This window comes from Eublepharis macularius, chromosome 5, assembly GCF_028583425.1.
Source record: "Eublepharis macularius isolate TG4126 chromosome 5, MPM_Emac_v1.0, whole genome shotgun sequence".
Taxonomy (NCBI): Eukaryota; Metazoa; Chordata; class Lepidosauria; order Squamata; family Eublepharidae; genus Eublepharis; species Eublepharis macularius.
The window spans coordinates 175,110,003-175,133,283 of NC_072794.1; the positions used below are offsets into that span (position 1 = coordinate 175,110,003).

Sequence of the window (23,281 nt, forward strand, 5' to 3'; positions counted from 1 at the left end):
AGCCCCCTGACCCACAAGCACCGCCCTATTTTGCCCTCCGAGGTGTCTGGGCACCAGTGGCTGCCCAAGTCTCCTCCAGGGAACATGCCACCCTCCCGCCTTCCCCTGACCCTCAGAGGGGTTTTCATTCCCTCGTATGGTACACCTCTGCAACCGCCTAGCCTTTGTCGGAATAAGTATTGTGGGGGGCTTCTTGGAAGGGAAGGGACTCCTCCACCCGCTACAAAACTACGTGCTTCCTGCAACACACGAAGACACCAAAGCGCTTCTGCTCTGTAAAGAATTTTACTGGTAGTGCAACAGCAGAGGGACCCCTGGCCCAGCTTGGAAACAGGACGGTCAGCCTCCTGACCCCCCCCCCGCCCCGCCGCCCTGCTAAATCACAGGGAGGCAGAGGGAGCGATCTGCATGAGCACAAAGCCCTTCACGTGGTGGAACTTGTTGCAGGAGAAATCAACGTGCATCTGCATAGCTCCTGTCGTGCGTGGTGTGAATTCGAAGTAGATCTTCGACTTCTCCCCTGGGGCCAATCCTGCCACACTGAAATAGAGAGAGGGAGGGGAGGAGAGCGGTGAGGGGACCAGGAGAGGCTCCGAGCAGAAGGAAGGGACATTTCCCGGCCTTTCTAGAGACAACGCCCTGGGGCACCGGAGGCCTCACCCGGCCCCACAGGTGCTCTTTGGCTTGCATGGCCCAGGGGGAAAGGCCCAGCCCCATGGGCCCAGCATCACCACCTGGCCATCTCCTTACAGCCAAACTCCCGCAGCTTAGATGTTCCTGGAGGAGCAACTGTTCTCTTGGGATCAATCCAGACGTTACGTGCCGCATCACGCAGGATCACCAGGGGGAGCCCCAGGAAACCCATCCCGAAGCCTCTTGGGGCCTGACTCGGATCAGAACCCTGGCACAGTGGGGGAGGGTTAGCCTTCCCCTTCGCACGTCTCCCTCCCGGCATGCCCTGAAGGCTGAGCAGGGCTGCTTCTGCAGGGGCCTCTTGCTCTGCTTTGCCTCCCGAGCCGAAGCGGATCTTTGGAGGACGCCGCACGAGGCTCATCCGGTCATTCTCCTGCCAAATTTCCCCTGGCTCCAGAGCAGGTTTTCTCGAACCTCTTTGGGCTTGATTTTTACGAAAAGATCCCACACACACACACTTTGGGGGGGGGGCGGTGGGGAAGGGCTTTGCCCTCTGCAGCTGGACTTCCCCGCCCCCCCCCCCGGCTCCACTTACTTGATGGTGACCGCCTGGCCCATGAGCGTCACCAGCAGCACGCAGTCGTCCACGGGCTCCGGGAGGGGGTTGGAGTAGGAGATCTCCACCGTGGCTGCCTTATTGACCTCCACACGTGGGGGAACCTGCAGCAGGGAAGCAACCAGGGTCAGCCCTTCAAGCCCATGGGGCTCATATAGGCCATCAGCAGGAAGGGCGGCTGTGGAAGACGGGCCCCTTGCCCTCAGGGCCAGCAAAGCCCCAGCCGTCTTGTCCATCCTGGGGTGGAGAGCTGCCCCTGTTGGGGGTCTCTCTTCTTCCCAGCCACTCAAGGCCCCCTTTTGCAGCTGGCAACAAAGAGACCCCCCCCCAGCTCCACCCATGAGCTACAGTCCCCAGTGGCTAAAGGTTCCACGGGGGACTAACCGAGTTGCGGATCTGTGCTTGCCCCTTGCTTGGAGCCCAGAGGCAGGCTGCACCCCCCAGCACCCCCTCCCTGCCTTCCTTCTGAGTGGGCACACAGGAGTTCTCCCCACACACACTTTCCTCGCCCCCCCCAGAGCCACCACCCACCCACCCCACACACACACACACCAGGGGTCTTGGTGGGTTTTAAATAGATAGTTCCAAGTTCAAGCTATGGTGATATGCGAATTGCCATCGTTATTAGCAATGATCTAGCAATAGGTCAGTTACCGATGTTTAAAAGCAGCCCCCGTAGCCCTCCAGTAGCATGGCCGGGGGGGGGGGGTTCAGGTAGCAGCTGTGGGGGTGGGGACTAGGGAATGGGAAATGATGCTGACATGGGCGGGGCCTGCAGAAATGCACCCCTTCCATGCACACAGCACGCACAGGCGCTTTGACTGCTATTTCTCCCACATGCAGGGTTTGTCTGTTTATGTACATGGTTCATACTCCACCTTTCTCCCCAGCTGGGACCCAAGGTGGCTTACATAACTCCCTTTCCCTCCATTTTATCCTCACAATGGCTCTGTGAGGTAGGCCAGGCTGCGATTGCATGACGGGCTCAAGATCTCCCAGCAAGCGTCCTTGGCCGAGCAGGGGACCCCCACCGGGTTCTCTCAGAGCCTCATCTGCCACTCAGACCCCCACCACCACCACCACGCTGGATCAGTAACAGGATTCCTGAAAATAACTCGCTCGTGGAAGGCAGGGCTTGCAGACCAGGAAGGGAACTCACAGCACATATGGGACCACCTGGGGGCTCCTGCCTGCAGGGCCCCCAAAGTGGGCAGAGGACTTGGACGTCAGGGGGGCAGGGTGTCTTTCTAGGGTGACCTCAGTGCCAGCCACTGTACCACTCCTGGCTGGTCCTGGCCGAATGAGCCATCAGGTGAGGTCTGGAGGGGTCTGAAAACATGAGGGTTACCGCGATGAAGATGCCCGGGCTCTCCAGGGTGATCGCCTTCTCCACCAGCAGCTTCACGCCCTGGGCCACGTCACACAAGGCCGTCACCAGGATTTTCTTGTCATCTGTCAGGGACGCTCCGTAGTGGGTATACGTGATGCGCAATGGAATGTGCTTCTCTGCAAGGGGAGGAAAGACCACGTGACAGCGGAGAGGACCAGCCCTTCCCAGCAGGGCTGTCTTTCCCCCCTAAAGGCGCCATCCTGGCTGCGAACACGGACCAGTGCTGGCGGAGGGAGCGGTTCATATCCACCCATTCTTCTCTCTCATGTGTCTCTGTGCTACAGACTCCTTTCCCTCCCAAATGTTAGTTTTGGTGCCATAGGGGAGAAACCCATTTTTTCCAGGAGGCCAAAAACAATGGAGGGAGGGGCAATTGCAGCCGCTGAAGCCCCTCCCTTCATCGTAGATCCAGAGGAGTTAGCTGCATTACTCTGTAGTTGCAAAACAGTAAAAAGACCTGTAGCACCTTCAAGACTAACCAATTTTATTGAGGCATAAGCTTTCGAGAACCACAGCTCTCTTCGTCAGATGCATCTTCGTCAGATGATGATGATGCATCTGACGAAGAGAGCTGTGGTTCTTGAAAGCTTACGCCTCAATAAAGTTGGTTAGTCTTAAAGGCGCTACTGGACTTTCCCCTTAATTGTGGCATTCCTTTGTTTATTGCACTCAAGAGAGAAGATCGTGGGGGCTTCCACGTGGATCCCCTTGAGGGGGGGCAGCTTCTTCATAATGCCATTTTCCTTCAGAAAGCAACTTGTGTGGCTCCCGGGCTTTCCTCTTTGAACTAGAGCAAAGAAACGGCCTCCTTTGCTCCAGGGGGAACGGCAGGGTTCTTGGGGGGTGGGTGGGTGGACATTCTCCCGCCATTTTGGCACCCTAAAATTATCCCCAGGAGCTGCCATTTGCCCCGCCACTGGGGGAAGGAAACCCACAGCCCATCACAGCCCATCACAGTTTCCCCAGTGGGGCAACTGCAGGCTTTCTGGGCTGGCTTCAGGTTGTGAAAATGCATGGGGGGGCTTTTCTCAGCCCCCTCTCCCAGTACACCACAGTTGTGACCTCAGCTTTGCCAGTCTTTGTGCGCAGAAGCCCAGAGGGACCTGGTGGGAGCGTGCAGAGGGGTTTCCCAAGGGCCAAACGGCACGACGTGGTTTGTAATGAGTTATATTTGGGTGCTCCCAAGCAAATTGGCTTTCACCCGAGTCACACAGCTGCCGCAGGGAACGTCACTTTGAACACCTGCAGGAGCCAACTGGACTCTGGGTAGCAATGTGGGAGGAGGAAGAGGGGGCTCCTGCTCTCCCACCCCCACCCCCTTTCCCCGGGATGATCCTCGAGGCCTTGGTGGGGAGTTACTGGCGTCACTTTGGAGCTACACCAGCCGGCTCCAAAGTTATGCAAATGGCTCCCCACTGAGCCGTGCAGCCCCCCCTCCTCCATTCTCCTGCATCAAATTACCTCCCGCAGGCATTAAAAGTGACCTCCCCTGCAACTGCTCCGTGCCTGAGGGGAAGGCCAGTTGGGTCTGGGGGAATCCAAACACAACTGTTAAAATACGTATTGTGTAGTTTGCCCCCCTGCCAGCCCATGCAGGAGTCCAGGCTGGTGGTGTTCCTGCAAGGGGGGGGCATACAGATCTGCTCAGCAACCAGTTAGGACAAACCCCCTCCCACCAACACCACTGTGGCTCCTTCCCCGGTTGTGCTTCCGAACCTTTAGCTCTGAATGCCTGTTACCTTCTTTAGAACCAAAATTCACAGTGGTGGTTTCCTTTAGGATCTCTTGGACAGCCGTTCGTGTGTAGAGGACACTCGACACACTGAGGTTCACCGTGACTTTCTTTGGTACCGAGGATAAGTTGGCGAGAGTGAGGATGAGTTCAATGTCTTTCCCGAGCACGGGAGGCTGAGCCAGCTTGAATTTCCCAAAGAGCTCCGGGTGTGTTATGAGCTCCGAAGAGGCTTCCTCAGGGGCGTCTGGGCATCTTGCTGAGGACCTGGACCTGGGCAGCTTGGCGCAGGCCTTTCTGTAAACACTTCTTTCCTCCGCAGAGCCTACACAAAAAGAGAAATGTCATGTCACGGGTACGGGAAGAAATGCAGAGGTCCAAGAGGATCCCAGAAGACATCTCTGCACACAGAAAGGGGGCCAGCCCAGCCCCAGGGCCAGACGCGCCACAAAGGGAGCCTGGGGACCCCACAGAACTGTCCCGGAAAGGAGCGTGAAGCCAAGGAGTGACACAGTGGTGTGGCCTTGTGCAAATCAGAAGAGCCGTCTGGACCACATCAACAGATACTCTGTGTGGAGGCCCAGGTGCCGAGAGCATCGGAGAAAGGCAGGAACGTCCAACTTCACGGAAGTGAAGATATGATTCAAGGATGGGTGTATTGCTTGAGGGCCACAAGAGATGAGAAACCAGCAATCATTAATTTTACATAGACCTTGGCGAGATAAAAAGTAGCAAGAATGGGCTAGCAATTTTTGTATACTTTAAGAAGATGTTTCAAATATAGACAACCTTGTATGGTGTTTGAAGTTATAAGAGAAATTAGTTAGTCAAGACTGTGCGCCCTTATCAAGCCAGACTGTTAGTTATTGCCAGGAGATGGTTCTGAAACCCGATACCTATGAGAGGCTGAATCGATTGAGAGAGACTTCTTCGACGGGGCTCCTTGCCTGTGACCTGCTTTTGCGATCTCTGTCCTTAGAATGGGTGGAATGGTTTTCGGGTGTGGGAGCAGTCATAAAGAATGCTGGACAATCGTGCTTTAATAAGGGCTTAGGATGGAAGCCGAAATTCTGTAACTGCAATTACTTGTGTACGATGCCCAGTAACGAACCTAGAACGTTCTGGGGTGTCCCTCTTACCAAAAGTTAAACGATTTGATATAGGAAAAGTAACTAGGTGCTCGGGGCATCTTAAGCGCACGCCTGTATCTGAATCAGGCCTGACCAGAGTCACCCACCAGAGTCTGCCAGAGGCCCCCAGTCCCATCCCACAGCCCACGGCCACCGGCCAGGCTTCTCTGCTGCAGGCCGTTCCCAGGACCCCCCCCCCCCCCGTGACTCTTCAGAGGCTGCAAAGTTACGGGCTCCTGCTTACTCGCCCACCTTATGCATAGGTCTCCTATTTAAGACCAGCGTATGCATAGGTCTCCTGTTTAAGTTAACTAGGAGACTCCAGTTAGTCCAAAATGCTGCAGCTCAGCTGTTATCAGGAGCGAGCGGGAACATGAATATCACTCCCATCCTGCAGTCACTCCGCTGGCTACCTATCAGTTCAAAGTATTAGTGATCACATATAAAGCTCTTTATGACCTTGGTCCAGCTTACCTACAGGGCTGCCTCCCTTCCTATGTCCCTCCACAGCAGCTTCGCTCACCTGAACAGGGTCTCCTGCAGGTGCCACCCTGCACATGGGCGAAATCAACAGCAGCCCATACAGGGGCTTTCTCTGTGGTGGCCCCCATCTCCACACTCCTGGTTTTCCTCAAACAATGCAAAACAATTATTCAAAAGGACCTTTTTACTCAAATAGGAGAGCTGTGTTGTAGAGAGGTGGTTTCAAAAAGATACTTCACCAATGAGTTAGGGACCAGAGACTTCACCACTATGTTGCCTTGCGTCCTATCTGCTCCTTTAAGTATATGCTCCTATGCGTTACCTGCTGCTTTCAGAATGATCCTACTCGGTAGTCCTATGTTGTGTAGTGTCAGTCCAAGAATTGCTTATGCTGTTTCAGCATTTTCTTCAGCTCTGTATTGGATCCTTGCTAATGTTGCGTCTTTGTAAACCTGCACTTATTTACCCTATGGCATTGTTTATTCAAATGTCCTTGTCATTCTCTGTGCTAATCTCACTCGATGTAATCTACCTTGAGTCTCAATGAGAGAAGCGGACTATAAATGACACAAATAAAATAATAAAATAAATACAATTCAAGGTATTGGCTGCCACTTACAAAGCTCTTCGTGGCCTAGGCTACTCACATCTGCAAAACGACCCCTCTCCCTAAGTTCTGCCACGGCAGCTTTGCTCACCTGAACAGGCCTTCGGCAGGTGCCTCTGTGGCAAACGGGCAAAATCAACAGCTGCTCACACACGGGCCTTCTCTGTGAGGGTGCGCAAATGTACGTAGGGAGACGCCATGTTAGCCGGGGAGCTTAGTTCAAAAAGAACGAAGGTCCGTTTCCCCTCTAGGCAGAGCCAGTGGAGATGGCTCCGGGGAGGGTTTGTTAATTTCCTCTTAGCCTTGGGAAAGGGGAGGTGAAATTGACAGAGCCTGGGGGGAGGTGAAGAGGAACTCGGCTTCCTGGCTAGTGTTGCGTCTCCCTACACTTGAGCGTCCTCGTGTAATCTCTTCGGAGATTTTTAAGCAGAGGCTAGGTGGCCCTCTGACAGCAATGCTGATTCTGTGAATTTAGGCAGATCGTGAGAGGGAGGGCAGGAAGGGCTACATCAGGGCTTAGTTCTCGTGGCCCCTTCTTACACGGCCAGGGAAATGCCAATCGCCACTGGGGCAGTCGGGTGTGTGTGAATTTCCTGCATTGTGCAAGGGGTTGGACTAGATGACCCTAGAGGTCCCAACCCTATGATTCTATGATTCTGTATAAATAAATAAATAGTTAAGTGGGCTTTTAGCAGGCTGCAGGTCAGTGCGTTGCATCAGCCTTGTGCCTGGAAGCAACTTTGGGGGGGGAGTCTATAGAGGGGGAGGCGGGTTTGGCAGTGAGTGTCCGAGGCCAAGGGATGCTCTTGCTAACGCCTGGAGCAGGGGCAGCAGCCAATCGCTTGGCCTTCAGGATGAGAGAATAAGAGCCTCCTGGCACCTGAAAGCCAGCACATTTAACGCTGGCATCAACTTTCGTGGAGCTGAGTTCTGTTCTTCAGATGCTTGTCCCATTTATGCTAGATTTTTAAAAAATGTTCTGGAGTTTAACAGGGCCTCCGTGGACAAAAACTGCCACGCTCTCCTCGATGCTGGCAACCCCCTGCAAGATCACCCCCAGCCAACAACCACAGAGAGGACAACAAGCACGGCCTTCTGCTTCCTGCTGGCCACCATCTGCGAGAGCCTCACGTTGTTCTGAGCATTGCATTGCATTGTGTGTTTGTGTGTTTGTGTTGCCATATGGGCATGCAATGCTCTTCAGCTGTTTTATGGCAAGCGATCTTTCTTTCCCAGTCCTGCTACATGAGAACCCAATTACATGAGATGTCTTCTCATGAATACTGCAGGTGCAGCTCTAAAGGGGGGCAAATCACTCCCCACCAGGGGCCATTTTGGTTCAAGGAAAGGCCATGGGGGCAAGGCGCCTCCTCTCTTCAGGTCCTATGTGGAATTGGGCCTCCGCAGTGTTTCGAATGCATCTCCCCTGCACCCGCTCTGCCCAGGAGACGCAAACCCCCCGCCCGCCCTGGGATCAGGAAAGGGTCGTGTTGGCCACGGCCACTGCAGACTCTGTGGACAGGCCCCTTCAGGCTGCCCACAAATATTAAGCACCCAAATGTTAAGCCTGCTTTTCTCGAGAGCCTCCCCTTCAGCCACCTGGACGCGCATCCTTCCCAGCTCTATGAGGTTCTTTTAGAGATGATGTTTAGATAAGGGCCGTGGGGCAGCTGCTGTTCTGTTTGCCGTTCTTTTCCTGATGAAAAATTTGCCTTCTTAAGGAGGCTGATGGGTGCCGGGTCCTCTCTGCTTTGGCCAGGTGGCTGCAGCACACGACACAGGACACGGGGACGGCTGCTCTTGTGTGTGATGTCTATCCCTTTGCACTCGCTTGTGCCAAGGTGCATCTCGCATTCTTCTGCCCAGTTTGGAGGGACCCTTGTGCACCACGTGGCACCTTCTGCAAACTTCTCTAGCCAGTTTGGTGTAGTCGTTAAGAGCGGGGGACTCTAATCTGGAGAACCGGGTTTGATTCCCCACTCCTTCACTTGAAGCCAGCTGGGTGACCCTGGGTCACTAACAGCTCTCTCAGAGCTCTCTCAGCCCCACCCTCCTCACAGGGTGTTTTGTTGTGGGGATAATAATATACTTTGCAAACCGCTCAGAGTGGGCGTTAAGTTGTCCTGAAGGGTGGTATATAAATCAAATGTTGTTGTTGTTGTTGTTACCTAGCTGGTCATCCTGGAGTTAGCATCTCCAGGCAGAAGGGTGGTGGGTGAAGTGAACAGCCTGCCTCTGCCTGAGTCCCTGGGTCCCACTGACCTTGATGGGGGTGGGGTCTGACTCTGCAGAAAGCAGCTTCAGGTGTTCCTGTGTCTCCAGAGCATTGTAGATGCATTGAGTAGCGCAATCCCATAATAGATCTTGGGGCACCAATCCCCTCCGCCCCCGCCTTGTGAAATCTGTCAGCAGATGGCAGCTGGGGCTGTGTGCCGTGCCGCCGCGCACCTTGCCGGAGCCGGAGACTGCTTCCTCGAAGCCCTTCTGCGCCTGCTTTCGGCCCTCGGCCGTCCCACATGTCGGGCTCTGGCGTGCTTCCGTAGAGACTTTTGTGTGGCGCTCCCCTTTTGCATGCCTTTGACTTTTAAAAAGACCCCCCCCCCCCGATTCCTAGCAGGAATTGTTTATTTGGCACTTTTATTTGTTTTTGTTTTAAAAAAGGTTTTTAGAAAAGTGTGCCTTAAAATTTTTTTTTAAGTCTCCTGGGGTAGGGAGTGGCTTTGTGATTGCTACAGGGGCCAGCCAATCAGCTGCACGGCTAGTGTCTGTTTGAAAGAGGCCGCGCTGGGGGCTGCCTAGCTCCGTTCACGCTGGCGTTTGAACGCTGCCTTGAAAGGCAGGCTGCAGTTCTACGCCTGGTCCCTGGTCCCCCTGCAGCGGCCTGCCACCTGCCTGGGGGTTCGCGGGGCTCCATCCAGCCCACCCGCAAAGAGGCCTGATGCCCTGTGAGCAAACGGGCAACCTGCCCACCCTCAGGGGGAGACTCGGCGGCTCCATGAATGGCTGGGGGGGGGGTGAGGGTGGCAGGCTGGGGCATGTCCTGCCTGGGGGCTGAAGAGGGAACCAGCGGCTCCGTCTCCCTGCGGCTCACTTCGGGCTGGCTTCCCCCCCCCCGCCCAGATGCCTGCCTGGCCCATCCTTGAAAATACCCCCAAAGATGCTCGAGCTCAAGAGCAGAGGGAAGAGGCAGAGGGCGTATCCCAGGGCGCGAGCAGCGCCAGCACTGACCCACCTTCATGGTACTTGTAAGTATTGGTGATGTCCACCCGTTGGTTGCTGCCCACAGCTTTGGTGCTGATAGCGGTGCCAATGGAGGAAGTATCGCAATAAGTTCGGACCCGGCTTCCGTCCTTCTGGACAACCCATCGGCAGATATTTGCATTCACTTCAGCGTACACGAAGGTCGTGTCGTAGGACAGTTCTATGTCTCCATGCTTGACGGCCAGGACAGAGGCTGGCCCGCACTGGTAGATCCCTGCAAGGGCAACGTCTGCGTCAAGGCACTGCCGGTGGAGAGATGGGCGTTGCCTGCCAAAGGGGCCACGGGGTCCTCCCTTACCTTGGCTCCTCTCCTGGGGGGTTGCGTCGATCACCTGCCACCCACTGTATGCCGTCCCAAGGTCTCTGCGGATGAACCAGCTCTCGTTCCAGACGTGGTAATCCCTGAAGACAGGAAGGAGCAGCCGGTTGGTTCCCCTCACCAGCAGGCTGGGAATAGCCCTCTTTGCAGGGCTGGCCTGGACCCCCAACCCACTTCAGGCACGTTCCGAGAAGTCCGCCCCCTCCTGGTGTGAGGCCAGGGCTGGGGACCTGACCCGGCTCGTGGAGGCAACCCTTTGCCCTGAGAAGAGCAGCCTGCCAAGGAGCCAGGTTCACACAGCAGTGCCAGGATGTTCTGATAGCGGTCTCATAATTCAGGCAGGTTCCTTGCTGACTGTTGCGCTGCTGTCCCAAAGGGTTTAATTGAACATAATCACCTGATGAAATGGCAGACAGAAGGTTGCCCAATTAGCAGTTAGCTTGTCTTGGCCACCTACGTGTGCTTATCTTGGCAAGCACGTCTGCCGCTCAAGCACTGGAGTTGCGTATCGTGCACACTGCCCTTCTGTAGCGTGGCAGACTCTGGCCATGCACAGACGTATTTGGGACTTTCCAGCTGTACAGAAATACATTCATTTGTAAATGAAAAAGGCAACCTGGGGATATGGGAAGGGTCTGCTTCAGACCGAAAACACTTAACATTTCCCAGAGAGGGAGAAAAATATGCGGGGTGGGGTGGGGGAGCATGCTGTAAGTTTTGGAACTTCTTAATCCACCCTCCTTTAAGCCAGTCCCGGAGGCCAGGCACTCCTGAGAGCACTGACTCCTTTGGAATGAAAAGTGTCCTGGCAGGGGGATCACTTCGGCCTGGAGGAAGAGCTCCTTCCCAAGAGCATTTCCAGAGGCTAAGGGGGCAGAGCCCCTAGGGCAGTTCACAACATCTGTGAACGAGGGTCGAAATCAGGACACGGGATGTTTGCCCCCAGGTGCACAAACCCTGCTCTTACACACACACACTCCCCACTGTGTCACTCCGGCCTGGGACCAGAGGAGCAGCTTCTTGCTTGGCAGTCCTGAACTGCAGCCGTTGTGGTTGTGTTGTGCAAGAGAGCAGCTCTACTGCAGTTCAGGGCTGGGGGGGGGGGCAGGACGCTGCTCCACTGCCGCCCTTGTGCTCCAGTCCAGGGGAATTTCCCACCCCTCTCTCTTCTGTGCCCGCACCCTGCATGAATCCTAGGGGGGGGGGCTCCAACTGCTCCTTCTTCAAGATTGGTATTTGCCCTCCGTGCTCTAAAACAAAAGGGTCAACCAGACGCCCTCTTGGCCTTCTTCTGAGGGTCCTCCCCCCTCTCTCTTCTGCGTGGGCACCCCTCCCACTGGGGCTGCTCCCCTCTGAGACACTGGAGAGGGCTGCCCCGGAAGCTAGACGCAGCCCTGGTGCAATCGTGCGTTGGCCTCTCTGAGGACACCCCTGGTGGCGGCTCTCAGGCCGCGAGGCAGGCTTAAGGTCTCCGGGAACCGCTGGGCTGCAGGCCGCCCCCTCCCCCAGCCCCGAGCGCCTTGCATTTACCACGTGGAGTCTTGGCCAATTTTGAGGCTCTTTCCCGAGGAGTCGTAATATTTGTCAATGCTGAGGTTTCCGTCTGAGTCATGCGCGGAGTTGAAGTTGGTGACCAGCCGTGTGGGCAGCCCCAGGCACCTCAGGACTGGAGGAGGAGGAGGAGGAGGAAGAGGAGGAAGAGGAAAGGCCTGAGCAGTCTGACTCCGTCAGGTGACCCCTAAGAGCCTCTGACGCTGTCTCAGACCCCCCACCGCCGCACCGCCACTAGCATACCTGTCCCTGCTACTCCTGCGAAGACCCAGCACTGTCCGTACTGGACCGGCCTGTGTCGGTCCTGGGCCCACTTCCTGAGGATGGCCACACTGCCGTCCCACCGGGAGGGGTTCACATGGTGAGAAAACTCTCCTTCCCATTTGCCCTCCAGCACTCCATTGTCGTTGTCGTTGCCGTTGATCTGGAGTGGGACAGAAGCCACGAGGGAGTTAGGGGCAGGGGCAGGGGTGCTGCTTGGCCAGGTTCTGTAGGGCTCCAGGCCATGGTCCCATCGAGGCTGGACGAGTGCAGTGCTCTGTCCATAAGTCTCCCCTTTAAGCTGACTTGGAGACTCCAGTTGGTGCAGAACGCTGCAGCTCGGTTATTACCTTGACCGTTAGGAGGAGCGAGAATATCACTCCCCTTCTGCAGTCACTCCACTGGCTACCTATCACTTACCAGGTTCAATTCAAGGTATCGGCTGCCACTTACAAAGCTCTTCTGCAAAACTACCCCTCTCCCAACGTCCCGCCACGGCAGCTTTGCTCACCTGAACAGGCCTTCTGCAGGTGCCTCTGTGGCAAATGGGCAAACTCAACAGCTGCCCATGCACTGTGGTGGCCCCCACCTTATGGAACAGCCTACCGGAAGAGGTCAGGAAAGCTCCCTCTCTCCTGGCTTTTTGCAAATGAAGCAAAACTGAATTACTCAAGATGGCTTTTTATTCAAACAGGCGGGCTGTTCCGTTAGGAAGGGGTCTCCAAGAGATGCATCAGTAAAGAAACAGGGACCATAGATTTTACTACTGTGTGCTCTTATGTACTATCTGTTGCTTTACGTATGATCCTAGTGGGTGCTTAGTTCTATGCTGTTTAATGTGTCAGTCTTCAGCTCTCTGTTGGATTTCTGCTTGTTTTAAACCTTTGCAAATGTGCATTTATATATCCCTTTTCATTGTTTTGGAAATGTCCTTGAAACTGACTGTACTAACTCACCCTGTTAAATCTGCCTTGAGCCTCAGTGAGAACATAAATAACATAAAAATAGAAATGAACAGAACAGAGCGTGGCAAGGTGTGACGCCCCCCACCCCTCCACCCCGGTCTACGGGATGCAGGAGCGAATGGCAGAGGCCTTACCATGGAGCTGACCACCCGGCCCACATATCTGGGGTCGCTTCTGCGGCTCGTGTCTCCGGCCGGATCCTGGCGATGGTAGAGGCTCAGATCCAGGAGAAGAAGGCAGATATTCAGGATGTTCTCTTGGAACTGGAAGCAGGAAGGGCAGCCTCAGACAAGCCGGAAAGCCCATCTGCGTCCCTCCCACAGTGGGTTGCCAGGTCCCCGTAACCTCCCAGCAGGAAAGGGAGAGCTGGCACTTACCGCTCTTGTCTTCTCACGCACGTGCAAAGCTTGGGCACGCTCCCAGCAGGTGCGATGATGTTTCTTCCAGAAGGGACCTTATCGCACCTACCAGCGGGCATGCTCCCACCTTTCCCAGGGGCTGATTTTGGCCTGTTTTGGCCCCTATGAAGGACAGGAGCATGCCCGCCACTGGGTGCAACGACATCACTTCTGGACGAGACGTCATCATGCCCAGGGGGAGCTCGCCCACTGTGCGCTGGCCTGGCCAGGGCCTTTTCTTAATGCAGGTGAGTGACGGCAGGGGGCAGAGGCTGGGAGCCCTACTCCCAGGATGCCCAGCAGAGAGTGACTCGGGGCTGTATTGTGCTGGTGAGCCAAACGGGGAATTCTGGCCATTGGGCTTCTGCTACAAAAAGGGGCCTTCGGGGTCATATCCAGAACTGGCTATACTTGCAAGCAGCCCCCTCAGCCACCCCCCCCCCAGCTAGCAGAGCATTCCCCAGGGGCGTGCTCATGCGTTCCAAAGGCTGTCTTTGAGAGAGGGGTAATTGTTGTTCCCTTTTCTAGGACTGGAAATGAAGACCCCACGGACAGAGTCACCTGCGCACCTGCCAGGTCCACCTCAAAGGGCAGCAGTCCCTGAGGCTCCCTCACAACCCGCCCACTGCTGCCTGCCCCATCATCTCTCCGGGCCTCGCCTTCTCACACAAGGAGATGCCTGAACACGGAAAGCCCCCCTCTGCTCAGTCAGACCCCCCCCCACACACACACACACAAACACCCAGGTCAGCGCGGTCCCCTCTGACTGGCAGTGGCTCTCCAGGGTCTCAGGAACAGGAAGGAGGACCTTCACACCACCCACTCAGCCTCTGATCCTTCGGTAACTGGAGAAGCTGCTGGGATTGAGCTGGGGCCTCCTGGGCCCAAAGCAGGTGCTCCGCCACTCAGCCACGGCAGGCCCCCCCCTTCTGCTTGAGGAAACAGCCAGACACGGCCAGCGTGGACACACTTCTGAGGCACGTCTGCAGGTGGGATGAAGGCAGGAGCCATTCTGTGTGGAATAGGAGTGCCAGAGGCACAGAAACCTCCGGGCAGAATCACAGGCCTGTGCCAGATAACTGGGCCCAGTGCAGGGATCCAGAGCTTGCCCTGGCCCTGCCTGCGCTCTTGCCTGGCCTTCCCGATCATAGCACCATTTCCCCCCTGCTTCTCTTCCGCCTGCCGGCCCGTGGAAGTCACCAGCTTGGGAGGCCCTGCTTGGGAGGCCTCCTTGCCGGAGGGGGTGGGGGGCACCGGGATCAAACGGCTTTCTGGGGAGGCTCCAACACTGTGGGCATCCCCTCCCCCCCCCCCGCGACTCACTGGGCACTGAACTACTGGGGCACTCGGAGAAGGCGCCCGTTTGTTCTCTGCAGCTCTCTGGGATTCTAAGTTCGCTGATTTATGTCCCTATATTTGCTGAACTTGTTTTGTGTGAATGATATCTTCTATTTTCAGTCTTTGATATGGTCATGGCTATCTTTTCCACCGTTAAAACAGGTGTCTGGTGGGATCTGAGAGATGAACAGGATTTCTTCCAGCAAGCGATTGTTCTCTGAGGAGGAAAACAGATTCCTCTTTTCTTTGGCTGCTGCAGGAGTTTTAAATGTTGTCCTTGTCAGCTTCCTCCAGCGCGTTGGTGGAGGGTACAGGAGATAAATGTTGAAGATAAGGACTGCAGCACCCCCACCCCCACCCCAAACGGCAGCACCGTCCGCCCGCTCACGGGAGCCACTGGCGCAGCCGTGGCCGCCAGCAAGCGCTCCTCGAAACCTCTTGGGAGGAAACCGAGTCCCTAGACAATCCAGTTCCTTCCCACAGACAGGGCGGAACCTGTGCTTCCAGGGCACCCTGGCCAATTGCTTTCTCTGCTGTGATCTTTTCCAAAACTTGCAGCAAAACAGGCTTGGGAAAGATCAGAGAAAAGCTGGGGAAACCCCAGGAGGGGCAGGAATGCGCCGTGATGCTGTGGGGAAGCAGGGGAAGCCTAATTCCCAACAGCATTGAACCCGGGACAAACCACCCGCGTGGAAACGGACACGGTCCCTTTCCCTCCCCAGTCTCTTTCTCGGTACACCTTGAACAGCAGCTGCCAGCCGGGGCTGGGAATAGGAGCTTCTTCTCCTAGGTCGCCATTTGTTGCCACAGCCCGAGAGGTCCATTTGCGAGAAGCACCCAGTGGTGCCAAGGACACATCTGGCCCTCGGCCCTCCAGCTCTGGACTCTGCGACTGAGCCCGCCCCGTGCCCTGCCCTGTGCCAGGGGATGCCACACCTCACAGTTTAGCAGTTCTGCTGGGCTTCAGGTGCGCTTGTTTGTTTCCCACCCACCTTTTCGCATGCAGCTTGGAATCGGACAAAATGTGCCCACACACCATTTTTGCTGGTTAACCTTTCTAGTCCTTTCCACATGTTCCTGGGACCCTGGAGCTTTTAATTGGTGCGCACAGACTGCTTAAATCCCAAGGAAGACAATGGGGTTTAAGCAAGGAAGACAATGGGGTTTAAGCAACCCCGCTGTGTGCAGGATTGCGCCTTCTGCCCCGTGGACATTTGGCACTTGCCTGGCCATAGTACCACCCTCGAGCTTCAATGTAATGAGCGTTTCCCACAAAGATAATTCCGTTTTCATTCAAGACGTACTCCTGCCGTTCAGCCTCATTTGCGAGGTAGACGAGGTCACCTGTGGGACAGAGAGCTGCGCTTAGAGACTGCAGAGCAGCGCTGGGGAAAGGGCCAGGAGGAGCCTGGCTGGGGGCAGCTGCTGTCCAAAAACGCCGCCCCGAAGATGGCCCAAAACTTTATATACTGGGATTTCTAGTCAGAGAGTTTGCCCACAACTGGTTGGCAAGAATTTCACAATAAACACAGGTAAACTATACACCACACATTCAAAAAAGCCGCATTTTGAGGAGCAGGACTGGACAATCCAATGGGACCCTTCAGCCAGGGCCGGAGCTGGGGGCAGGGCAGGAAGGGATAACATTTTAGACACTTGTTCGCCCCACCTATGAATTTTTTGAAAGACAGGCAAGTTTGTGACCCAAAAGCTCCCGCTCAAGAATGAGAGTTTGCTTGTAGAATAAGGAAATATCCACCCTACAAACCAGAGGCAGTTGAGCACCCAAGATACATGGTGGTGTAAATTTAAGAGCGCACCAGACTTGCCTTGCTGGAGGCCACGATCCCTCTCGTGCCTCCCTGGCTTTCCAAGCAAGGTAAGCCATGCCCTTGGCCGCCTTGGCGGAAGTGCCACAACCAAACTCGGGGGAAGAGGGTTGGTCCTACTCGTGCGCTCTTGCAAATGGAGAATATGACTCACGTTTGCCCAGGAGCTGCTGGGAAGTGGACCTTCGCTACCCCAGGCAGTGCGCAGAAGAGCGCCTTCCACAGCTGCTCCCAGCTTGTTTCAGAATGTCACGGATATAGTTAGAAAAACAATTGCTGGACTTGATCAAGAAAGTCACAGAAGATGCGCCTTTGCGCACAGACACAGGGCTAGCCGGGCCCCATAACTAGACAAGCCACAAAGGGAGTCTAGAGGCCTAGAATAGAACAGCCTTGGAGAGGGGCACGAAACAAAGGTGTAAGAGCCATCTAACTCGTCTCAATATATATACACTGTATTAAAGACCAGGTGCAGAGAGCACCTGGGAATACAGGAATGTCTAACTTCACAGAAGTTAGCGATAGAACTCCAAGATGGGTATATTGGTGGCCAAAAGATATTCGGATGTATGAGAAACCTGTAATCACTAATTTTACATAGACTTTGTTAAGATAAAAGGTAGCAAGAATGAGTGAACAATTTTCATATACTTTAAGAAGATTTTTCAAATACGGATAACCTTCTGGCATTTGAAGTTGTAAGAGAATAAGTTAACCGAGGACGTGTACCCTCTGATGCGGGACAGACCGCTATTACTAGGAGATGAAACACCCGGCGCTGTGCTGGAGGGTCTCTTGGAAGGGGGATTTCCCTGTAGCTCACTGTTGCCCAGCAGCATAGGAAAAGATCCCACCAGAGGGGCAGGATCTACGGGAAGGGGGCCTGATGGGAGGTGCCACATGGAACCCAACAGCGTGCCCCCAAAGGCCCTTTCCTTGACATTCCCAAGAGAGCTGCAACACCCCCAAGGAATCATAGACTCCCAGAGTTGGAAGGGGCCTCACAGACCATCTAGTCCAACCCCCTGCCCAGTGCAGGAACAGCCTCAAGCATCCCCCGTGAGTATTTGTCCAGTCGCTCCTTGAAAACTGCCAGTGAGGAGGAACCCGCCACAGCCCCAGGCAGCCAATTCCACTGCTTTGGGGGCCTTTTGAACGAGACAAAGGGATTAGGGTCCTTTTGGAAAGGAGCTGTCCTGCCCAAGTAGAAGCACAAAGCCCATTTGACATATAAGAGGCGAGGGCCTCTTCTTCCCAAGCTGAAGGCTCTTACCTGAGCACCAAGCGTTAAAGAGCAGGACAAACTGCCCCAGGAGTCTGGCATACACCTTGTTGCCGCAAGTCACCTGCAGGCTCAGTCTGTAGTGCCCAATGGTTGCGGTGGGGGGGCTGGCAAGGGTGAAGTTCACGTAGTTGGCATCGCTGGTGCCTTGCACAGCGCTCCAGCAGCCACTGGCCAGAGCACTGCCGACGGCAACTGTGGTCCTGCTGCAGCTGGAATTGGAAGAGCTTTGCCCTGTCAGGGGGAATGAAGGCAAAGGAGACATTGTGGGTGACAGTGGAGGAAGGAGAGGAAAGCGCGTGCAAAGATCCCGTCATTTGGCCCCAGGTCTTCCTGAGGCTCTGGCTGTCAGCATGACCCAGCTGGGGACAGAGCAGGTGACAGAGCACGGCATTGTGCGTCAGGCGGACCACAGCGGGGAGGGCTGGCTGCCCAGGCTTCTGCCTTTGAGGCGCTTTCCAAAGAAACCATGGTGACAGCCTTGGAGTGGAAGGATCAAAGGGCCGGGGGGGGGCACAGCGCTGTGTGCGTGTGTGTGTGTGTGTGTGTGTGTGTCTGTGGGAGCGTCTGCTAGCCGAGCTGCTGCTGGAGCGGCTCATCCAAGAACAGGGTGTCTGCTGGATGCTTGCGAGCCCAGCTGCTCTTCAGTGGCAGACGCACACACTTACACGGACCAAGCGAAGCATGAAAACACGGGAGCCCAAAGGCCAACAATGCCCCAGATGTATGCAGGACAAGGATGCATTGGTTGCGACGGCTGCACGGGACGCGCGAGTCATCCACCAGTGGCAAGTGCGGCACTGGAGCAAAAGGGTTGCACCCCCCAGCCCTTGGCCAAGGGCCCCGGGGATCAGTTACCTGTCTCAGCTATGAAAGCTAAGCTCTCCCCTGGTTGGGGACTCCTGTTGAAGTACAGTGTGAAGATAAAGGGTTGCCCACGGCGCATAACTGGATTGGAGCAGACGAAGCGGTTGGTGTGATGTGCCTCCGAGTTTGCTGGCACCTGCCAATTGATCTGGGTAGGGGTCAGATCTAGGGCACAAAAAGCAACAAGCACAGGCCATTTCTTAGGACCCCCGCTGTACCAGTTGCAGGCAGCCCCTCCCCTTTCCAGGGCAGGTGACTGGTGGCCCGGACAGAGTCATGCTGCGGCCCCGCCCTGCCCAGCACAAACACATGCACTTCAAAGGGGAAAGCCTTCATTTCCTTGACACCCAGGTGACTGTGCAGCTACAGGTATTTTGGAATCAAAGAATCCAGCAAGACGCCTTCTTTCTAAGACTGCCAAGCCGATGCTCTGGCCCATCTCAGCCACCTACTCACAACGGCCGGAGCAGCCTGCTGCATAGAGGCACAACTCCTCTTTTGTTCCTTTGAGCATTGCGACATCATGATCAACAGAAAGTCTGTGCACAGTAGGGTTGCCAACTTCAGGCTGTGGAATGCCTAGATATTCATGGGGGGAGCCTGGGGGAGGAAGGATTTGGGGGGAGGGGCCTCAGAGGGTCATAATTCCAGAGGCCACCCAGCAAAGCAGCTGTTTTCTCCAGTGGAACTGATTTCTGTGGTGTGGAGATCAGCTGTAATTCAGGGAGATCTCGGGGCCCCACCTGGAGGTTGGCAAGCCTTGTGCACAGAGTCAGAGGGCGCATGTTCCAATCCTGCAAGGGCCAGCTGATGTGCCAGGGGCAGGCAGAGAAGCCCAAGAGATCCAGGAGGCCGAGCGTTGTTTGGACGCATTGCCACTAACAGCCATACGGTGGGGACAAGAGGAAGGCCGGGTCATGAAGCTGGGAGCGAGCTGGGATTCCGGGCAGGAGAAGGGGGTGCCGCCCAGCTGTCGAATATGGATCCTGTGCCCACAGTGACAGCCAACGTGGTGTAGCAGAGTGTCAGCCTGGGACCTGGTTCAAATCCCCGCACTGCCACGGGGGACCTTGGTCCAGTCCAGGGTAGCCAGGAAATTATTGGGGATTTTGGGGTGGAGCTTGAGAAGAGCAGAGTTTGGGAGGGGAGGGGAGGGGAGGGAGGGGGCCTCCGCAGGCATAAAGGCCCAGAGCCCACCCTCCAAAGCGGCCTTTTCCTCCATGGGGGCTGATCTCTGTCGCCTGAAGCGCCTTGTGATGCTGGGAGCTCTCCAGGCCCACCTGAAGGTCGGCAGCCCCAGGCCAGTCCCCCGCTCTCAGGCTAGCCTACCTTCAGGGCTGCTGTGAGGATTAAATGGGGGCGGGGAGAACGGCGCAAGCTGCGTTGTGTCCCCAGTGAGGAGGCGGCGGAGGATACATGGAGCAGGCCGAGCATTCGGCCCAATTCCTGGGGATTGGGGGGGGGGGGCAAGAGCCAGTCCTCAGGGCTGACCGGCTGAGGCCAAAGGGACGGGAGGGACCCGCAGGGCTTGGACCTCCCTCTGCAGGCGGGGAAACTGCTGGGGATCTGGGGGTGGAGCCTGGGGGGGGTGGGCGGGATTGGCGAGGGGATTGGCAGCTCAGCCGGGTGTGTCGCCATCGGTCTCTCTGTCCTCTGGGAGTGGCTTGTCATTCTGGGGGAACTCCACACACACACACGCACCCCGCCAAATGCTGGCGGGGCTGAGTGATCTAGGACAGAAGAGGGGGCCCTTGGGTGGTCTCGGAGCCCTCTGCTGGAGACGTGGGTCGAAGGCTGTCCAGGGTACTCGTTGGACTCCCTTCCCGAGGACACCTCCACCACGTGGGACACACAAGGCTCAGCCCCCTCTTGCCTGAGGAGAGTCAGCCTGGGACGGGGGTGTCCCTGACCCTAACCCTTAAAGGCCGCTGGTCCCTCTATGAAGGTCCGCAGGCTGCTCAAAGGCTTCTTGATGTCAGCCCGACCTTCAGGACGTGGCCTTGAGGCTCCCCAGGTTGCTTCACGTGGCTGAATCTCAAGACACGCCAGTCGCACCTGCTCCGAGAGCCATTCGAGCACAAGGCACCCCGGGGGGCAATCCAGGGGCCGAGCTGCCTCTCTCTTTCCCCTCCCTCCTCCAGCCCCAGCCGAGGCTGCAGGGCAGGCGCAGCGTTCATTCGGGGTGCAGTGCTGCTGGGCACCCCTCTTCCCCCCCCCCCCCGCCAAGCCAGAGCTCACCTGCCATCTTGCTGTCTCCTTAAGCCGGGCCAGGGACCTCTATTGCATGCTCCTCCGAGCGCACCTGCTGTCTGTGGCGGAGATGGGTGAGGTGTGATGAAGCAGCTACCAGGCACTGAGCCCTGCCAAAGCATCCAAGGGCAATTAGCCAGTCCCTCTCATCTGGGGCTCTGTGGGAGCAATTTTCCTGCTCAATGGGAGGTGCTGCTGTGGGAGGAGAAGTCCTCCTTGTTTACTCAGAGGAAGTGCATTCCCTTGCATATGGATGACATGCAAGACTTCCTACGTGCAATCCAAGGCCAAGAGTCACCTCCAAGGAGGAGGAAATTGCCGGGTGGGGAAGGAGAAGCGGCTGGGAGGACACTGGTACTTCCTGCTGGTCTGGCAGAAATTCACTTCCTGCTTTCAGTTGGGACGCCGGCTTCACAGTCCCACCTGGATCGCATTTACAAGTCAGATTGCGTTTGTTTACTATCCTTGTAGTAAATTCCTGCGTTGGGGTGTGTGTCTCCAATGTGCATCCCACCCTTTGTCAAGGAGCTCAGCTTGGAGTCCACAGTGTTATTCCATGTAGTCCGTGAGGGGGGCTGAGAAGCCGGGCGAATACATGAGTGACTTGACCTCTTGGAAAGGGGAGAAGGCGTGTGCATGTGTTCCCTGCTCCCACGTTTCACGTGCCCAAGTGAATGTCCATACGATGCTTCAGTGCGCTTCAGTGTGCGTGACTGGCTCGCGTTCACGCCAGGCACCTAGTGAGAGGCTCTGCGGAGGCAAGCGGCTTGCTGCTCCGGAGCCATTGCTGTGTGCGCAGTCCCCCTCTCCCCGTCGGGGAGGACTGGGCAAGCGACTGGGCCCCTGAGACGCCTGGCACCTCCCGCCGCCCGGCTCTCGTCTTTCTCCTTCTGAGGGCTTTGACAAAGCAGCTCAGGTGGCAGAAGGGAGACATCACAAGGCACGTCTCTCAGATGAGTGTGGCTGGGATCACTTGCGACAGAGACTGGTGTGTAGGGGGAAGTTAAATATCTTTTGTGCTGGGTCTTTTCCTCTCTGGTGGGCCCTTATCAGTACATGGGGAGAATGCCATCCCAAAGGTGGGGCTCTACAGCATCAGCTGTCATGGAAAGAAGCCCTTTCGAAGCCAGGCCCGACCCAACTGGCCCCTCGGGGCTCCCTGGCCTGCTGCTCAGGTGCCAGCAGTAGGGCCTCCCCTGGCGCCCGCCTTCTCCTGGCTCTGCTTGGCTACTGCCTGCCCACCCAGAGGCCCCTGCTGTGCCTCCGTGCCTCTCCCTCTGCCCCTTGTTCCCTGGCGGTGAGCTCTCCATGGTCCAGTTACTGGTGGCTGCTGGGACCCGCTCAGCTCCCCTGTTTGAACCTCTCCCTGGCCACTCGCAGCCCCATCCAGCCACAGGCTGCTGCCCTCCCTGCAGACCTTCCACCACTGCCTGACTTCCAGGGCCCAGCCTGGCTCCTGCCCCCGATACTCACCACCCCCTTCAGGGGCACCCTCTGCCGGGGCTGGGGCACGTGGGCTCCTTTGGGAACCTTCCGCCACCTGGCGCTGCTCAGGGAGTCTCTGGTGTGGCTTAATCTCTGTGCACTCCACCCCCTCGTTACGAACGCTGGTGCGGGGTGCCTAATCGCCGCTTCCATCCAGCTTTGGGGCTGTGCTGAGCCACCAGGCCTGCCTTGCCTAAGCCCCCACCTTTGCTGCTGGCAGCCAGGCCTGCCCCAGCCCAGGCTTCTTCGCTGCACTGATGGTATCTGCCTGGGTTGACTTTCCGGTTTGGAGGTTCAGCTGCTGAGCGGCAGCTGCTTCATCCTTGTTTATTTCCTGCTTGGCTGGCATGGAAACATTTCGCCTCCTCTGTGAGGATCCTGGAAGAACGCCAGAGGGCTGAAGTGGAGCAACGCTGCACCCGTTCCCCACCCCAGTTAATGGCTCCGAGGTGCTCGGCTCGGCAGGCATCTCTGAGTCACAAGAGTGTTCGGGGGGGGGGCTCTGGGTTTGGGCGCCCCCGGCTCCCTTCCCTTCCCTTCAGCAGGCCTTGCAGTGCCTCGCAAGTCGTCACCCCTCTCCTCTGGCTGGCAGCTCGGCTGCGGCCTTCTTGCCCCGTCCCGCAAGTGCTGGGCAGGCCAAAGCAGCCTGCAGGGGGGATGTTTCCCAGAGAGGCCTTGGCTGCTTTCTGGTGCACCAGTTGAGCAGGAATAGGAAAGTCACTGAGCGAGGAAGATGTGGGGAGCCCCGAGCCACAGAAGCCTCCGTTCGCCCCCTCCCTCCTTCCACGCCGGCCCTTCATTGCGTAGAGGCATCCAAGAGGGAAGTCTGCTCAGCCTTGGCTTCAGCTAGCAGGCGACAGTGGCTCTCTTCTGTGGCACTGCTA

At 56.5% G+C, this 23,281-nt stretch overlaps 1 protein-coding gene across 2 annotated transcripts; it reads right to left on the minus strand.

Moving 5' to 3' along the window:
- Positions 1–276: 276 nt before the first annotated feature.
- Positions 277–22,826, minus strand: LOC129330192 (protein-glutamine gamma-glutamyltransferase 6-like). Of its 2 annotated transcripts, none has more exons than XM_054980184.1 (14): positions 22,386–22,826; positions 20,901–21,335; positions 18,654–18,827; positions 17,787–18,029; positions 15,910–16,028; positions 13,083–13,211; positions 11,966–12,146; positions 11,702–11,837; positions 10,151–10,254; positions 9,824–10,066; positions 4,379–4,696; positions 2,598–2,755; positions 1,229–1,353; positions 277–540 (listed from the first exon to the last, which is right to left on the minus strand). In XM_054980184.1, the coding sequence occupies exons 2-14, from the start codon at positions 20,905–20,907 to the stop codon at positions 381–383; spliced, it is 2,097 nt and encodes a 698-aa protein (XP_054836159.1). In that variant the 5' UTR covers positions 20,908–21,335; positions 22,386–22,826; the 3' UTR covers positions 277–380. The 2 variants fall into 2 exon arrangements, with proteins under 2 accessions (XP_054836159.1, XP_054836157.1); XM_054980182.1 differs by having other exon boundaries at positions 20,901–21,487.
- Between the last annotated feature and the right edge of the window lie 455 nt (positions 22,827–23,281).

What these genes read in the sequence shown, in the direction of transcription:
- LOC129330192 (XM_054980184.1), bottom strand. An exon ending in TACTTACAAGTACCATGAAG is followed by an intron (nt 4,697 to 9,823) that starts GTGGGTCAGTGC and finishes CTTTTTGTGTAG; the next exon opens with GCTCTGCGGAGGAAAGAAGT. An exon ending in GGCCAGGCGGTCACCATCAA is followed by an intron (nt 541 to 1,228) that starts GTAAGTGGAGCC and finishes TCTCTATTTCAG; the next exon opens with TGTGGCAGGATTGGCCCCAG.